Source organism: Dermacentor albipictus, chromosome 9, assembly GCF_038994185.2.
Source record: "Dermacentor albipictus isolate Rhodes 1998 colony chromosome 9, USDA_Dalb.pri_finalv2, whole genome shotgun sequence".
Taxonomy (NCBI): Eukaryota; Metazoa; Arthropoda; class Arachnida; order Ixodida; family Ixodidae; genus Dermacentor; species Dermacentor albipictus.
The window spans coordinates 81,949,685-81,965,212 of NC_091829.1; the positions used below are offsets into that span (position 1 = coordinate 81,949,685).

The 15,528-nt window shown below is 46.1% G+C and overlaps 1 protein-coding gene and 1 long non-coding RNA gene across 5 annotated transcripts in view; one reads left to right on the top strand and one right to left on the bottom strand.

The window, feature by feature from the left end:
• LOC135914986 (uncharacterized) overlaps positions 1-15,528 on the bottom strand; it is a 564,953-nt gene that overhangs the window by 126,129 nt on the left and 423,296 nt on the right. The gene's annotated exons all lie outside the window — the stretch shown is intronic.
• The window catches only part of LOC135914995 (polycystin family receptor for egg jelly-like), a 99,183-nt gene continuing 92,883 nt past the window's right edge, over positions 9,229-15,528 (top strand). For all 4 annotated transcript variants that reach the window (XM_070524841.1, XM_065447928.1, XM_065447929.1 and 1 more), the window contains exons 1-2: positions 9,229-9,530; positions 12,268-12,436. In XM_070524841.1, the coding sequence (XP_070380942.1) occupies positions 9,280-9,530; positions 12,268-12,436 (420 nt within the window). In that variant the 5' untranslated portion in view covers positions 9,229-9,279. The remainder of the gene's footprint in view (positions 9,531-12,267; positions 12,437-15,528) is intronic.

Here is a 15,528-nt window from a genome sequence, read left to right on the forward strand (position 1 = left end):
TTCTAATCGAGCAGCACGAGGCAGGGGACACATGCGCCCGCCCCATATATGAAAGCCGGCAGAGGAAGAACAGCGCGGCTGCCAGGCGAAAGCATTGTTATTAACAGTTTTCTCACGACCAATCCTCCAGAGTGTATATTTCACTTAAGAAAAAGAACAAGAACGAAACCTAGTAGGTACCAGAAAGGAGCATAATGGGCCATGCTAAAACAATGCGCGCAGCTGAACTGTCACTGAATGACTGCAACTGTTTGTTTGAAGAAAGCACCAGCCATTTACACTTTGCCAAAAAAAGGCTGAAGCATTGAGCATCAAGATGAACTGGCTCACCTAAGTGCAGTTGCAGCAACTATAGCATGCTCTATTTTACAACATTCACGGTGTTTGACGTATGGCTCTTTTTCTTCCGGCATGCTACCTAGCGCCTGTATACCACAATCAAAAAAACTATTAACTTGAGGATAAAGTTCTTGGTCATGGGACCGACTTCTGGAAGGTATATTCATTCACAGTGAGTTACTTCTTTTTTTTCAGTTTATCTGTTAGCGCAAACACCCATGGCCTCCAGGCGCATCGGTTTCTCCAACCTAAAACGAAGCATAGTAGCCATATCTTTGTTGATTTGTGCTTGCATAGTCAAACTACAATTATTTTTGCGCCCAAAAAAGCAGGAAGTGCCGCAAGAGCTTGCTGATGCCGAAGCTACCTATAGGTTCTACAAACGTTTATATTGATGTCAGGACATGTACTTGACGGTAAATATTATATTTCAGAGACACTTAGGAGCAAAAAAACAAAAAAACACCGCAATGGGCTCAATAGAAGATAGTTTTGGGCAATCAGAGATCACTTGTGATCCTCTGCATGGTGACCCCGCTCCTTCTTCAATGCCTTGCAAGGCTACAGGGGAGGGAGATACTGCCCACGACGTCCCATCATGTGAACATGACCGTGACACGCAGATTAAGCTTGATTTTTGATGTTCACGCAAATGCCGCTACTTTTGATTTTGACACCTGTGACGGGCAAAATTACGAAGCTGTCCCTAAACCTATGGTTGTGGTCAGGGTATCACATTTTCTTCCTGTGCTTCAGTGTGCCCGATAGCTGCGCGAGCCTGTTTTATCGCAGAAATTGGCACGAGCAAACCATTTTCTCCATCACTAATCACTACGGCCAGTGCGCAACTGCCGAGGGTCGAACTTAGTGTAGTCGTTATGCTCGCCTGTGTGAGTACGTTGGCAGCACGCACAACGGCATAGCCATAGATGCCGCACTACGGACTTGCCTTGAATGGGCTCCTAAGGTAACGGAGATTCGAACATGATGGCGTCGCACATGGAAGGTGTGAAACTCGGCAACCATAAAACCGGTTGCATTCAGATGTTGGCGATTGATCAAGTTCCAGCCCGCCTTTCATATATATCCACGTCACCCACGGACACGGATCAGAGCACACGGTTGACCTCTGTAATCGAGAGAGAGGGTTCGTGCCGGCACCCCGCGCCAACTCGCGTAGCGGCGCTACAGAGCAGACGCAGCTACATGCAGCTGTAGCAGCTAACTGTAGTGCACAACGTCTGCTATGCACGCGACAGGGCTGAACGGTGAGCTTGAGTAGATGTGCTCAAATCTGGCTACGCTAGCCTTCGGCAGGCTTTGACATGCACCAACTTGACCGACAGATAAGTGACGTCTAAAGTGCGCAGTTTATGGCGCTAGCAATACGAAGCGGTTTCTGCCAAGGCTTAGAGGAAGGAGCACCCAGGAGAGAGCACGCGCTGGCAAGCACACGAGAAGACTTAGCTTAAGCTTCGCGTTGTTCGAGACTAGCTGAGTGTTCAGAATTATCTGAAATTAGCGAGACGTGAAGTCTATGACTCTAATAAGCAGTGTGCCCAAAGTGTCATCCTTACGGGGCTCTGGTGCAGCCGAGCGTGATCAGATGGCTTCTTTTGTAAATACGTAAGTGTTATCGAAATTCGGAACGCATATTTTCGCTTACTTCGTCCTGATTAGACAACTGCGTGAATAAATATACTGAATATTTTATTGTGAAAGGGGCTGTCTCTTTCGCTCTAGTGTTAGATGCGCTGCGGTGTGAGTTAGATGCGCTGAGGTGAAAAGGATTTGGTGTTTGAGTTTGCGAGAAACAGTTTTATGTTTTCTCTAGTATTAAAATGAAGAATCCGACGCCATCATGTCTGTACAATGAGTGTAAGTGGTACTTTACGATTTTTCTGGAGCATTTTACCTTGAGAATTCAATTAGGTTATAAACTTGTTTGCTCTGCACGAAAGGCCTGCGTTGTTGGGTTTGCGTGGTTGGGTGTGAGAGATTCGGAATGATTATTCCTGAAACGGCCATCGACCCTGGGCGCGCGCCGACGAGCTCCAAACGCCGAGGCCTGATTTTCTGCGACGCGGGGCCCTTAACGCTATGACAATAAAAAATTAACCTAGTTTTCTCGAGCGTAATGTAATGGTGTAGATCAGGAGTTTTCAAGCGTTCTGGTCTTTTGAAGCCCCACCTGCTTTCTCACAGTGCAACAGAACCCTCCGGTTGGCTTGGGTAGAGGCACATTGCCCATTCGGACGTGCTTGTGTAAATGCTAGTTTTCGCATATTGTTTTCGTCTTGTTTAGCTTGACAAAACACCGGAGGTGGCAATTTGACGGCGCCTTTGTGGGTGCAGCTGTTCTTGCGCCCAGGTTTACTATAATGTGTTTAACGGTAAAATGGTTACGATGTCACATCTCAGTGCGCGATAAAACTCCATGGTGGATTCCGAAATATACTTTGCAAATAAAAAAGACAAGCCTCTCAATATTCAATGGGGAAAACGAAGACATCCATACAAAGGCATACGCTGCGAACGTCTTACGTAAATACTGTTTGATCAACTTTTGTATTTTCTGAGTGACCGTTGGGATGAAAGGAGAAATTTACGTAGGGATCCCAGGGCATCCATGGAGCTTCTGTAACGTATCATGAGCGCCCTTGCCGTAAGGTGTCGGCTCCACTGACAGTAGACAAGGTCCGGCCTCTATGACATCCGTTCCACACATAGCCGCGAATGCTGTGCTTTCGTTCACACTCGTAACTACCTCGATGCCGTTCAGTTGGACTTGCTCCTTCGCCATCCGCACCACGCACAGCACAGCTCGGTATTTTTCGACCGCAATTTCACAGAACTTTTGTTTTATATCGGCTTAGCCTTGAATGAAGCAAGTTTTAACCCTTAGAAACAAACATACTGTGTTATATGGCTGCTAATGCGTAGATTTTTATTATTTTTACTTTTCCTGTTATTTTCGGGTTTTTTATGTGCAAGCCCTTGCGAGGAGCCTCACGTACGTACTTCGCTGCGCGCCAATCACGTTCGCTCGAGCGAGCACGTACGGGAGGCTCCTCCCAACAAGTTGCAAAGAGATTCACACCTCAGTGACCCAGTTAGTCGCACCCGTGTGTTTCTTGTACGCACACTTGGTAGTCGCATTTCCTTTCTTTTTCTGAACAACTTTCTCCCAGCTTGATGTAATATATTCAGGCAAAAAGTTGTCGGCACACTTTTAGTGCTTCAAGATGATAATTCCACAGGCCACACTAAGCCCTAAAGGTAGTTATTGGTGAGTTTAGGTACCACCAACTATTTATCCTTGCAGATCGCTATATTTTATCATGACTTCCTGGTTTACGTCTGCCAGCCTTATTCCTTATGTACGTCACAAGGGACAGTAGGAGCTACAGGATTAGCACGTGACAACACCGGGTTTGCAGCGAATGCTCCAGCCTATATTTAAAGATCACCTGCCAGAAATAGCACATTTCTAGGCTTTGAGCAAGATTTCACAAACAGGCGGGCATTATCTGCATGAGAAAACTACATGTATATTCGTATAATTAACGTTGTAGTTGTAGACTAACAACTACAAATACTTACTTGTTACTTTGACTTCCACATTCTCGTGGAACATGTACATTAATTATATTTGTTCTGCTTTCCGCTGACTGTTTCTTGAAACACAAACTGAAAAATGCCCCTCTTAGTGTAAAATTACTGTTATTTTTCATTTATTACACCAAAGGTACAGTATGCATGTGTATAATTGCACCATTATACTAAGTGAAATATCACACATCTTGAAGAGATATAAAGACAGTTAGGCTTATATTTCATAAATTCGCAAGCTTGGACTCTCCCTCTGAAATTATGTTAAAAGTTCTATACCTACTCCAAAGAATTCCTTTCCCTCCTTCTCAGCAAGAAGCCTGAAATTAAATCACTCATTTACATAAGGCCTGCCCTAACACGGCACACTAGACAGTATCATAATGACTCACAGCTCCCTATTATGCTCGAAGTGACACGCCTAAATTTGGTTTTGTCCCGAAAAATATCTGACTGGAATGACGGCTTACAAACCCACTGACACAAATATATATGTTACCCTGTTTGTTCTTGATTTGTTCGTTATTTCTTGTATGCATTCTATTGCCCCTTTACTTGGACCGAAGGGTATCCAGTATGTGCTAAATCAATAGATAAGAAAAACATAAATTACTAATGGAACTTGTGATTACTTACTTATGGCACATATCATCATCATCATCATCATTTATGGACCCTTAAAGGCACTGTTTGGGTATTACATAAGGGGGAGGATACATAGAAAAAGAAGGATACAAACAGTCATGACTGACATATTGCTATTTAGTAATTGCAGCTGGTGATTTTGCAAGCTGTAACAACTTAACAAGGAACGACGGTCTAGAATCCCAGCGCTTTCATAATATACCATGGCGACGAAGGCCATGGACGCCCATATCACTTTTGTGTTTCTATGCATAATATGACGGTTTCATAAAAAAATATGGCAAGAGGGCATTTTTTACCTGAAGTTAAACTGCACATATCTGGACACTTTATATCTGGACACATATCTGGAAACTTTATATGGACTCCTACCCACGAAGGCTTGCGAATCGATTCACATAATATGCACATGCCCTATATACCATAAACCCGATAGGGATAGACAATCCTGGGAGACGTTAATGACAAGCTCTAAGGAAGATGATCAAAGAGAAGTCATCCGCATGGCCCTGGACAACGCTGAGCTCCAAGGAGCATCAGCCAGCTGAAAAGGGAGCAGCAAGACGAAGAGACAGGGGCTCCTCGGGGCTCTTTTTGCGGGTGCAAATAAACCTTATTTTTCTCTCTCTTCTCTCTCGGGCATCTATAGCACATTTTCAATGAAGTAGTCATGTGCTGGGGCCTGAACAATGCGCTCATGTCTAATATTTCTACGCGTTCGTCACACGCTATGCATGCACAGAAGCATTAACAGATCAACAGGCACTCCCTATGGTTCCGCGCATGGCAGGAAGCGTATCCCGAAAGCACTTAACGAAAATTCCTTTTTAAAGCTGCGTTTTAGAATATCCCACGTAAACACTGCATCATGACAGTCCTGTCATATGTGCTGGATTATCTCCGTTTTTTTTTGCATATAAAGCAATTCACAGACCAACGTACAAAATTGCCTTTGCTTTGGAACCACGGTTTCACTGCGAGAGTGCCTGTATGTAGTTGAAGAAAGGAAGATTTAACAGAAGCTCTTACCGGCATTCGTTTAACTCCCTTAAGAACATCTCGATCGGAACCTAAAACAATGACTGTATGGTACAACGGTACAGGCAAGAAAACATTAAGATCTTTATACAACTTCTTACTAGTAACATCGGTCAGATATTCACTAGAAAGTCTTGCTTTTAGTATTTGAGAGACGCGATCGCTTCACACAAAAAAGCACTTAATTGCATTGGCCCCGTATAGATGGACGACAGTACATATTCAGGCACGATCACAGTCGCGTAATCGAGCTTGAATCATTGTTCTCAGAAAAGCGTCCTTTTGATCACAGAAAAAAGAAACCTAATTACAATCTCTTTGTTTGAGGAACAAATGTCACATCCCAAGCCCACCATTGAACACTCTGTGGAATAGATTACTACAGCTTGTACGTTCCCACGTTGAAGCCCAAATAAACGTCGCAAATACTCTATGCAGCTTTTGCACACACATCTTTGTCAGACATAACGCTTGCATCACGTAAAAGATTTTAGCGACTAAAAACAAATTACACATGGTGGCTCTTGCAAGCATTGAAAATGTATGCCCTCCCCATTTGCCGGTCTGGGTTTTCACTCGCACTACTTCATTGTCCCATCATTCTTTCCTATCACGATGATGATGGAGCGACACACCTAAGTAGGTGCCTGGTGTTACCGTCCATTGCATGTTACAAAACGTTTCAGGCTTGTATTGCCGATTCCCATGCCAAAAACCAAGACACTGGTTCTAGTTAATAGCACTTCCACTTGCAGTACAAAATTTTACAGCATCTTGCACAACTGCTTTACCACTGTCATGGTCCGTACAAAACACTGCTACGTCATTAGTATATGCTAAAATTAGAACTTTAGTTTTATGAAAAGTGTAACCCCCGATGTATGGGCTCTTCAGCAGCCGCAAACAAAATGGCTCGAGGTAGAGAGCAAAAAGCAGGGGAGATAAATGCCAGGCTTGTCTCTCAGACGACTGCAGAGGAATACGATCACATAACTGTCTATTAATTATCAGTTTCTCTATGCAGCCACGCTACATCATTTTAACACCTTCTGTAATAACGGTTCCAACACTGACGTGGTCTAGGGTTCAGAACAAAACTTTTTGTACGACTTTATCCAACGCATTGTGCAGATCTAATTGCAACATGGCCACGCACCCATACATTCCGTCACAGCATTCAAGGAGAGTTCTAGCTGTGTGAACATTGCTAAAGATTGCCCTCCCTTTAATGCCGCAGGTCTGAAGTGAATTAATAACGCTTTGAAGGCGTCGAGCTCAAACCTTCGCGGATATCTTATAGTCTACGTTTGTTAGACTGATGGGATGGTGTGATTCAACAGACTCTAACTTAATCGGATCATTCGTTTTAGGAATTAGTACTACATGCGACGCTCTGAAGGATGGAGGAGTTGCTTTCATTTCATAGAATTCGTTATTCAGCCTTTCAAGTGCGACTGCCATTTCTGTTTTAAAGGCTTTATATAGAGATGCACCGAGACCGTCTAGCCTAGAAAATTTGTTTGAACTAAGCTACAGAATCGCTGATTCAATTTGCTCAGCCCTAATACTGGCTTCTAGAGCGTGCACAAGGTCATCCTCTAAAATTTTTTTTAATGTTTTGTACCACGGATTCTCTCCGTGCAGGGGCAGAGGTAAAGGCAACATGCCTGACAGAGCCTCTGCACCTGTACAGTTCTGAATTTTGTTGTGAAGTAGTCAGTATTCGGTGTATAAAGGCTGAATATATCTGTGTAATATTCGACGAATGCCCGCTTGATTATTTCTTTTCGATTCGTGATCTAATTTTGATAGAATATTTCAGTTACCGCTTTCGACAGAGCGTGCCTTTTTTCATCACTGAGCGTACGTTTGGTGGGCGTCTCTCCGGACCACAGTTTTTCGTTACGCGCCCTTATCACTGCGCCACGGTAAATTTTTTCGTCTATTGCCTCGAGCATAGTTTTAGTCCCTTTAATTTCTTTTGTCAACAATCTGGCTCGTAGCACCCCATACTTTAGGGCACTGTCTAGCTCTTTAACTCGTTGTTTTTCTTTTCGCCGAAGCGCACATGATCTGTCAATAGCAGCTATTTTAATATCGTATTTAAACTCGTCCCGTACTTGCATAAAACTTCCGCAGTTACTTCGCAGCATGTTCGCTATATAATTGTTGACTTTAGTCACGTACTCTTTATCTTCCACTACTGTATCATTAAACTTCCACAAGTCTGAATTCAATTTCGCAGCTATTCTCTGCGTACCAATTGAAAACATTCGATGGTATAAAGCGCGACAAAAGCGCCTCTAGTGATTGCGGTGTTGCCTTAGAAACGTGCCATGCAAAGTTATACTGAGGTGTACAAAGTTAATTATGAGCATGTAAATTACAGAAGTCGCTGTTAAACAAGTAGCGAAGTACGTCTCCGCTACATTACTTCTGCGCTTGGCGCACTCGCAAAGCCATCTTGCGGCAAACAAAGAAGACCGCCTCCTCGCAATGTACAGCGCTGCCCCGACAGGTGGCGCGCCATTCACGCGCTTCTCCCCTTCGTCTTGTTTGAGCGCATTGGGATCGTGAGGGGACCGGTGCGAGGATGCCCCAAAGTGATGCTGCTTGACTTAGAAGTGTTATATATGAAAACTATGTCTTTCTGTGACTCAAGAGCATGCGCAAGAGCAATGAGTGGATGGCGCGAACGGGGTGCGATAACGCTATCGCGTTCCCCTCTTGAAGGCGAAGCTTAAGCGTCCTTATTACCTATTATTACAATTACTAAGCGTCCTTATTACCTAAGCGACCTTATTAAACTCTATTACTTTCATTTATTCTTTCATTAAGCACAATATTTCCTTGACGGAAAGAAAATGCCTCTAACATTGCTTTGTCTGCTCTAATTTCTTGTGCAATGTCAACATTACCCGGACAGGTAGACGTTTATCCGCATTTGCTAAAGCTAGACGCGCTACATAAAAAAAAAATATTGTGTTTTACGTGCCAAAACCACTTTCTGATTATGAGGCACACCGTAGTGCGGGACTTTGTAAATTTAAACCACGTGTGGTTCTTTAACATGCACTTAAATCTAAGTACACGTATGTTTTTGCATTTCGCCCCCATCGAAATGCTGCCGCCGCGGCCGGTATTCGATCCTGCCACCTCGTGCTTAGCAGCGCAACACCATAGTCACTAAGCAACCACGGCCGGTGACGTGCTACATCTGACGTTACACCCGACTCCGTATCCGTGGTTGAGTTGGTAGGCCCGTAATCTACCACGTATCGTGGGGGTGTGAGAGCAAACCCAGAAATACAGATATTTACCTAGGTAAACAATTATCCCCACTACGGACCAATGGGAGGTACAGCTCGCCAGCTCGGACCCAGAGGTGCCAATGGCACTTCTGAACAAAGACTAGCGGGCAGCCGAGGCCAGTGGAGCCCAGCAGGACCTGGAGCGACACCCGTAGGTTCTCGATGACAATCTTACTCCCTCAATAAATGTTTTCATCATCATCATTATCATCTAAAGCTCCCTCTTCCCCCACTCCCATCGGAGTGTAATCACCAGCTTCTTTGCCGATTTCCCGCAGTGGGTACACGCCATAGCATAGGAAGCACGCGAGCAGTCGAACGAGCAAGCAAAGAAATGCGCTGGAGCCCAACGATTCTTTGGCTCACCGTGGTGTGCTGGCCGGCCGCGGTCGTGTGGACGCTGGAGACGCGCAACGTGTCACACCCGATTCGCGGCAGCCACGCGAGGGCGTCGCGGTTCCGGCCTGCCCCGGTGCTACGACACGGGTGCGACGGGATGCAGTTCGAGTTCGCCCACACCTGCGACTACGACGGCAGTCGATGGAGCAGCAACGACGACGCCTTCCAAATTGTGCCCGCCGAGAGGTTAGTTGATTTCACGTCGTAGTTCATTTGCACTGACAGCGGCAGGCTGCATGTTGGCACGTAAGGAGCTCTTTACTTAGAAGCGAAAAGCACGGCAGAATGGATATCTAAGTTGGACATCGCAAAGACGTTCTTATAGGCCATATGTTTCCGGCGTCGTTTGCCATGGAACCCTCTTAGCTTTGTCCAAACGGTCGAGGTAACCTGCAAAAGTGGCGTTGCCACGAAATCTCGACCGAGGTTTTTATGGTCTGATCTATTGTGTTCATGAATATCTTCATTATTGCCATACAATACACCAGTCAGCTCAGCAAACAAACCAAGATTGCTTATTTGTAGATTTACGTCTAAATTACCTTTGCAACGAGAAGGATGTTTACAGCATGGGCAAAGCTTGAACTGATCAACAGTGATAGAGCGAATTTCGCTGAGGATACAAATTGCAGCGTGATTCCTTTTTTAACCACACTAGATCACTCACGTTTATAGAGCTTCTCGAAATTAACTGTCCACGTGATTAAACATAAGCGCAAACTAGGTTTATATGCAAATAATTATTGTTAGAGGTTACTGGTTACCTGTTGTAGTCATCGCTATATTTTGGTCAACAAAGTGACCCCTTTTATTGAATCACCTCAAAATTAAAATGAAAATGGGGCAGTTGTTTAGCTCCTTTAGCACGTGAAATTGTGGGGAATTTGCGTCCCAATGCTTCACAAACGAAGATTAGAGACATCGTAGCGTAGGACTCCAAAATATATTATCATATAACAACGTGGAGTTTTCAACGGACATAGCACCGAACACGAACTCTCGCGGATCCTACCCCCACCAGAATGCGGTCGCGCGGCTCATGATCGAATTTCTCACATCGCGCAATTCGGTATTGTCGAGTGGTGCTGACAGTTTGGATGCAGGGGGCGAACTGCGTCGTGAGTGCGGAAGAAGCCGCATAAGACGAAGTACGCGGCCCAAACGGGCATCGACAGAAACGTACGTTCCGAGAGCACTTCTATATTAAGTGAAAGACGCAAAAGGCGTGGGAGATGTATGTTCAGGAATAAGAAAAAAGATAAAGAGAGAAAGGGAGAAAAAGGGAGGGCAAAAGATCGGCTGTACGTGACGTGGGATTTGTTCTAGAGCGTGTTAGTCTCCAGCTGCGCTCAGAAGACAGAGACGAATGGCTTACAAGAGTTTTCCCGGATATGGGACTCACAGACAGGACACCGGCCATGGTGCCCTCCTGATGCCGGTGTATCGTGACATTCTGCGGGGTTCTCGCTGCCAGTCATTGTCCACGAAAGCCAGTCAAGGGTCTAAACACGTTCGCACTCATCTCCCAACGGCATGTGCTACGGAGGCTATCTGCTTGTCTTTTACTACTGCAGTAATAAAAGTAGAAGACCCCTGGGCTACCCTAAGGCCGTACTGACGTATGAGTGGTCAATAATTTCGACCCGAGTAGGACTGCGTATATTGTTTAGGAGCTCGTCCCCAGCTGGCAGTACAGTCCTCCGGAGGCTCAGTCTCGAGGCAATCCCCGAGGTTGCAGAGTACACGACGATTCCGCGAAAGCTCAGGGGGTATTTAAGCCCCGCCTCTAAACCGCAACATTGGCGCAAGTTCCATTACGGCCATCGGCACGCCGGTAGTGAAGCCATTTGGCGACGATACGGCTCGCAAGGTGGAGTGGTCTGCACAGACGCAGCGAGACACCCTCGCTGCAGCCTCATGACCATGGTGGTAGCGGATCCCAACGGAGGATTGATAGAACACACAACAGTCACGGCTGGCCGAATGCTGGAAGCGGAGGAAATGGCGATTGCCATGTTCTTGTATGCGGAAGCGAATACCTTCGTAAGCGATAGCAAGCAGGCCATCGGCAATTTCGTCTGCGGTAGAATTTCCAAACAGGCGTACTATGTCCTCACGCGGCGCCCTCTCAGCGGCTTGAAAACCCTCGTGTGCACCCCCGCTCACGCGGCTGTGCCCGGCAACGCGTCGGCTCACAGTTTGGCTCGATATCTCGCGCGCCGAGCCTCGTTCGCGGATGCGGACAGCGTGAATGAGGAGGAGAGACACGAGGAACACGGCGGGACACAACATGAAATAGCCCATAGGTATCGCTTGAGGCGTCGGGCGCCGCCACCACTGATGAAGCAACTCGATAAAACGCAAGAGGTCGCGTTTAGGCGACTCCAGAGAAACACATACTCTCACGCAAAGTACATTACCAGAATCGCAGGGGGCAAGGAAAGCAACCAATGTAGGCTCTGTTCACAAACAGGGACACTCACACACATAATGTGGGAATGCACCTCGCTCCCGTTTTCACATCCCCCCATCAGCAGCGGGACTGACTGGACAGCCTGGCTCGGTTGCGGGGACGTCGACCGACAGCTTGAACTGGTGGACGGGGCGGAGAAAGCCAAGCAGGCCCAGGGCCTTACTTGAGCCCGATCCCTCAGCCACATCCCCCTTTTCATTTCCCCCTTTCAATAAAGTTCAACACAAACAGGAGCTTCTATTTTTTTAGTCTTTGTAACATGTGTGCAGTGTTCGTCTTGTAATGTTGTTCTGTATTTCTTTGTTACTGAATTATAAGTATCCATTGTGTACAGATGGCCCTGTCTCCTTTCCGTCGGTCGGAATTCGCACCAGTTAGCTATGTGTGATTGTTGTAAGAAAGAACAATTTTCTGGTGATGTACGTTTATATCAAGGCGGCGCCACTGCAGGTTCCAGCACGCGCCTATCAGAGCCCGCATCGACAGGATCGAGGCAATCATGTTGGCGCAGCCCCAGTACGTCGATGTATCGTTCTATGATGCGTACTACACCTGGGGCGATGTCCTCTCTGTTCCTGGGCCGTCTGCTTATGAAAAGGTTCCGGGCAAAGACTTCAACGTAAGCTCGTACTCCGGTCTCTTTGGTGTTAGAACACAATTTAAGGTATAATACTTAAAAACATAAATTGCGGGGTTCAACACCCCAAAACTGCACAATGGTTTATGAGAACCGTCATAGTGGAGTGATCCGCATTAACATTAAACGCATAGAATTATTTAACGTGCCAGAAAAGAGCGGTGCTAGATTATTGCTGCAGTCCGCCCCGATTGAATGGTCGCCGTGTTTACCGTGAGGCGACTGAAGCAATGAACTCGAGATGCATCTCGGAAGGAGTCCTATCTCGCTGTAAGAACCGATCGTCAAATATGCCGGTGAAACGCGTTGCGTGACCGGCATATATACGTGAGCCTCCCCCGCCAGATACGAAGGTAGAGGTTACTGTTCTATCCCATAATCTGTTTGGTTCTAAGCACAATAACGCGGCTTCCGCTGTTTTCAATTGTCGCGTCAATGCGCGCATGCCGAAAAGCAAGAAGCGAGCATATGTGTGCGACAAACCTAATATGGGACAGCATTCTGGCAAACATAAAGAAAAGCAAGCAAAGAGTTACCTTCAAGTCTCAGTTAGCGCAAAAACCCATAATTGAGCCAATCCCCTAAGGCTCGAGATGCCAGAAATATACACGTGGCAGAGGCTCTTGGCATTGGTCTTGCACGAAAAGCTAAAAAATCAAGCAGTTACATGACTCTCTCTTAGTTGAGAATTCTGCGCATGTGGTGGATGTCGTAGACCTCAATCCGGCAAGAGTCTTTGTGTCATTTCTGTAGTTATGAAATACCTTTATTACTCTTTGACCCTTGATCTAATAACGATCATACCTCCTAGATCCGCCAAACCGTGTGTTAATTTCATTGTCATCATTCACAGGTATCATTTTAACCCGTGTCCGAGGCATCAGAACACGTTTACGAAGGTTTAAGCTTTCAAAACACAAAGTCATTGAATAAATGCTTATTGGTCAAGATAGCCCACGGCCTATTGGGGAATGAAGAAAGGAGGATTAAGTTCTGAGTTGAGACTAGTTCATTCGACATTAAGTAGCCGACTTGGAACTCACAAAATGAGGTTGAGTTTGGAGACACTACTTGAACTCTGAGATGCGGTCGAGATGAGTTCACTCGCAACTGCTGAAAGTTGAGGGGATGACTACTGAAAGCACTTCAACCTCATGGTACAAGGTTTAGTCAGGTCATCAAATCGGAATGGAGGTCGAGGTGACGTCGCGTCTTGTCCGGTCGTTTGCGCGCTTTCGCTCATCACAACCCTTCTCTCCTGCGGTAGCAGAGATGGCGGGAAAGGAGGAAGGCAGTCGCTGGAGAAACCACAGTGGGAAGAAAGGGTGGCAGTGGGGAAGCGGCGTGTCGCCATCGCTTGTGCCACCACTCAGTGGTCTAGAAGCTTCGCCGTTGCCTTGCCGTTCACTTCACCAGCCCTTCATCGCTTGTACACACTACATAAACAGGTCGTGCGTAGCTTCGGAATTTCTTTTAAGAGCTATAACAAGGGCCCCCTTTCATCCCCAAATACGTGCACACCCGAGAAGATTGGGGAAAAAACGACGCAGGTTCTGTGCAAAAAGAAAGGACTGTTCTGGCGTTCAGCGAAACGCGGCCCTGGACGCAAATATTGGCATTCGGTGATTCGTTGACGTCGACAATAAGCTTGATGGTTTGTGCACATATTCTGAGTGTTTGGTCTTGACGACATACTGTTGACTTCTCCTGGCACAGGTCGACATTTTTATATTGCTGGTGTATTCTTACACATTAATATGTTCCACCGAAAATTGTGACCCAGAAATACCAATAGAGGGGGTCTGCCTCTTATTGCTGCGTAATTCGACCTGTGAAGCTACCGAAACTCTAGCTCAACAGTAGGTACAGACAAGTCAAGATTGCAGCGGCTCGTCAAAGGGAACGATTATAGACATTCACCAATGAATCTCCTCACCCGATTTTTTGTCGTCCAAGCACATTTGCATTGCTTAGATACCGTCATGTGTCGGGAAGCCAGGGTGATGAGGGAACTCCTGAGATTCCAACGACGCAACAGTATATGAGAAGATTTGTTACTTCTTTCGTGAGGTGCGTGTTTTTTTCCTTTTTTCGAGAGAACTCAGATTATGTTATAGGAAATACACGGCCGCGAACTGTAGACACGCACACCTACGAGGGTACGAGTGCCAATTCTATAGCTGACTTTATCAATTTTCGTGCACAACAAAGTCTCGTGATCTTAGCTTATGTGCGAATCAAAACCATCAACTAGCTTAACACCAACTGCCTAATCAAAAACTATGCTTGTTAAGTTGCTGAGCGACATGCGCGAAGTTGACAGTCCCCTAATCCGTTTTTCACTATTCCCTGAACAATGTAAATGCATGCTGATACAAGGGTTATTAATCCCTATAATCTATGCGCTGTTGCTGAGTGGCCGTGGGAGCGGGGAGGGGGGAGGGGTCGCTCATTGTTGCTGGGCCTCTCAGAGCGTGCATCCTCGTGCCCGTGCTGCGACCTGTTGGTACCCATTTTCGCTGGGCGAAAGGCACGCACAGAAGGCGCAGCACACTTCCGGGGGCAGTGCTGCAAACCTCTGAAGCCAGTTTCTCCCTAGATCGGATTGAGGAACACCTTATATTTCCCTAATCAAGACAACGGGCTGACAGATTGAATAACACACTGTGGTATAAAGGTTTTAAACAGGGATAAGGTGCATCAGAAAGGCTGGCCAACATTTCGATAGGACCTCTCTCCGTCAAAGGCAACCTAGAGGAAGTCGCCTTTGACTTGTTTTTTATGCAGATAGACTACGAAAGCCTGGTTCAAATTTATTGCCAAGCTCATTTTTATTGAACTTATCTAATGAAGTCGCTATGCTCAAGCTTAAATGGCCGGTTTTTCTTTTCGTCGTAAATTTTCCCTATATTTATAGACATATAAACGTTTTTCCTGAAGACAACATCCCTACGTCAAGAAAACTCCCGTATAGGACTGGCAGCACACTTCCGTGGGACAGGCTTCTTTTGCGTTCTTGGGCTGTCACTGGCTGCCGCCAGAGTCACCGAAAATTGGCTGCATCGCATCCGTTG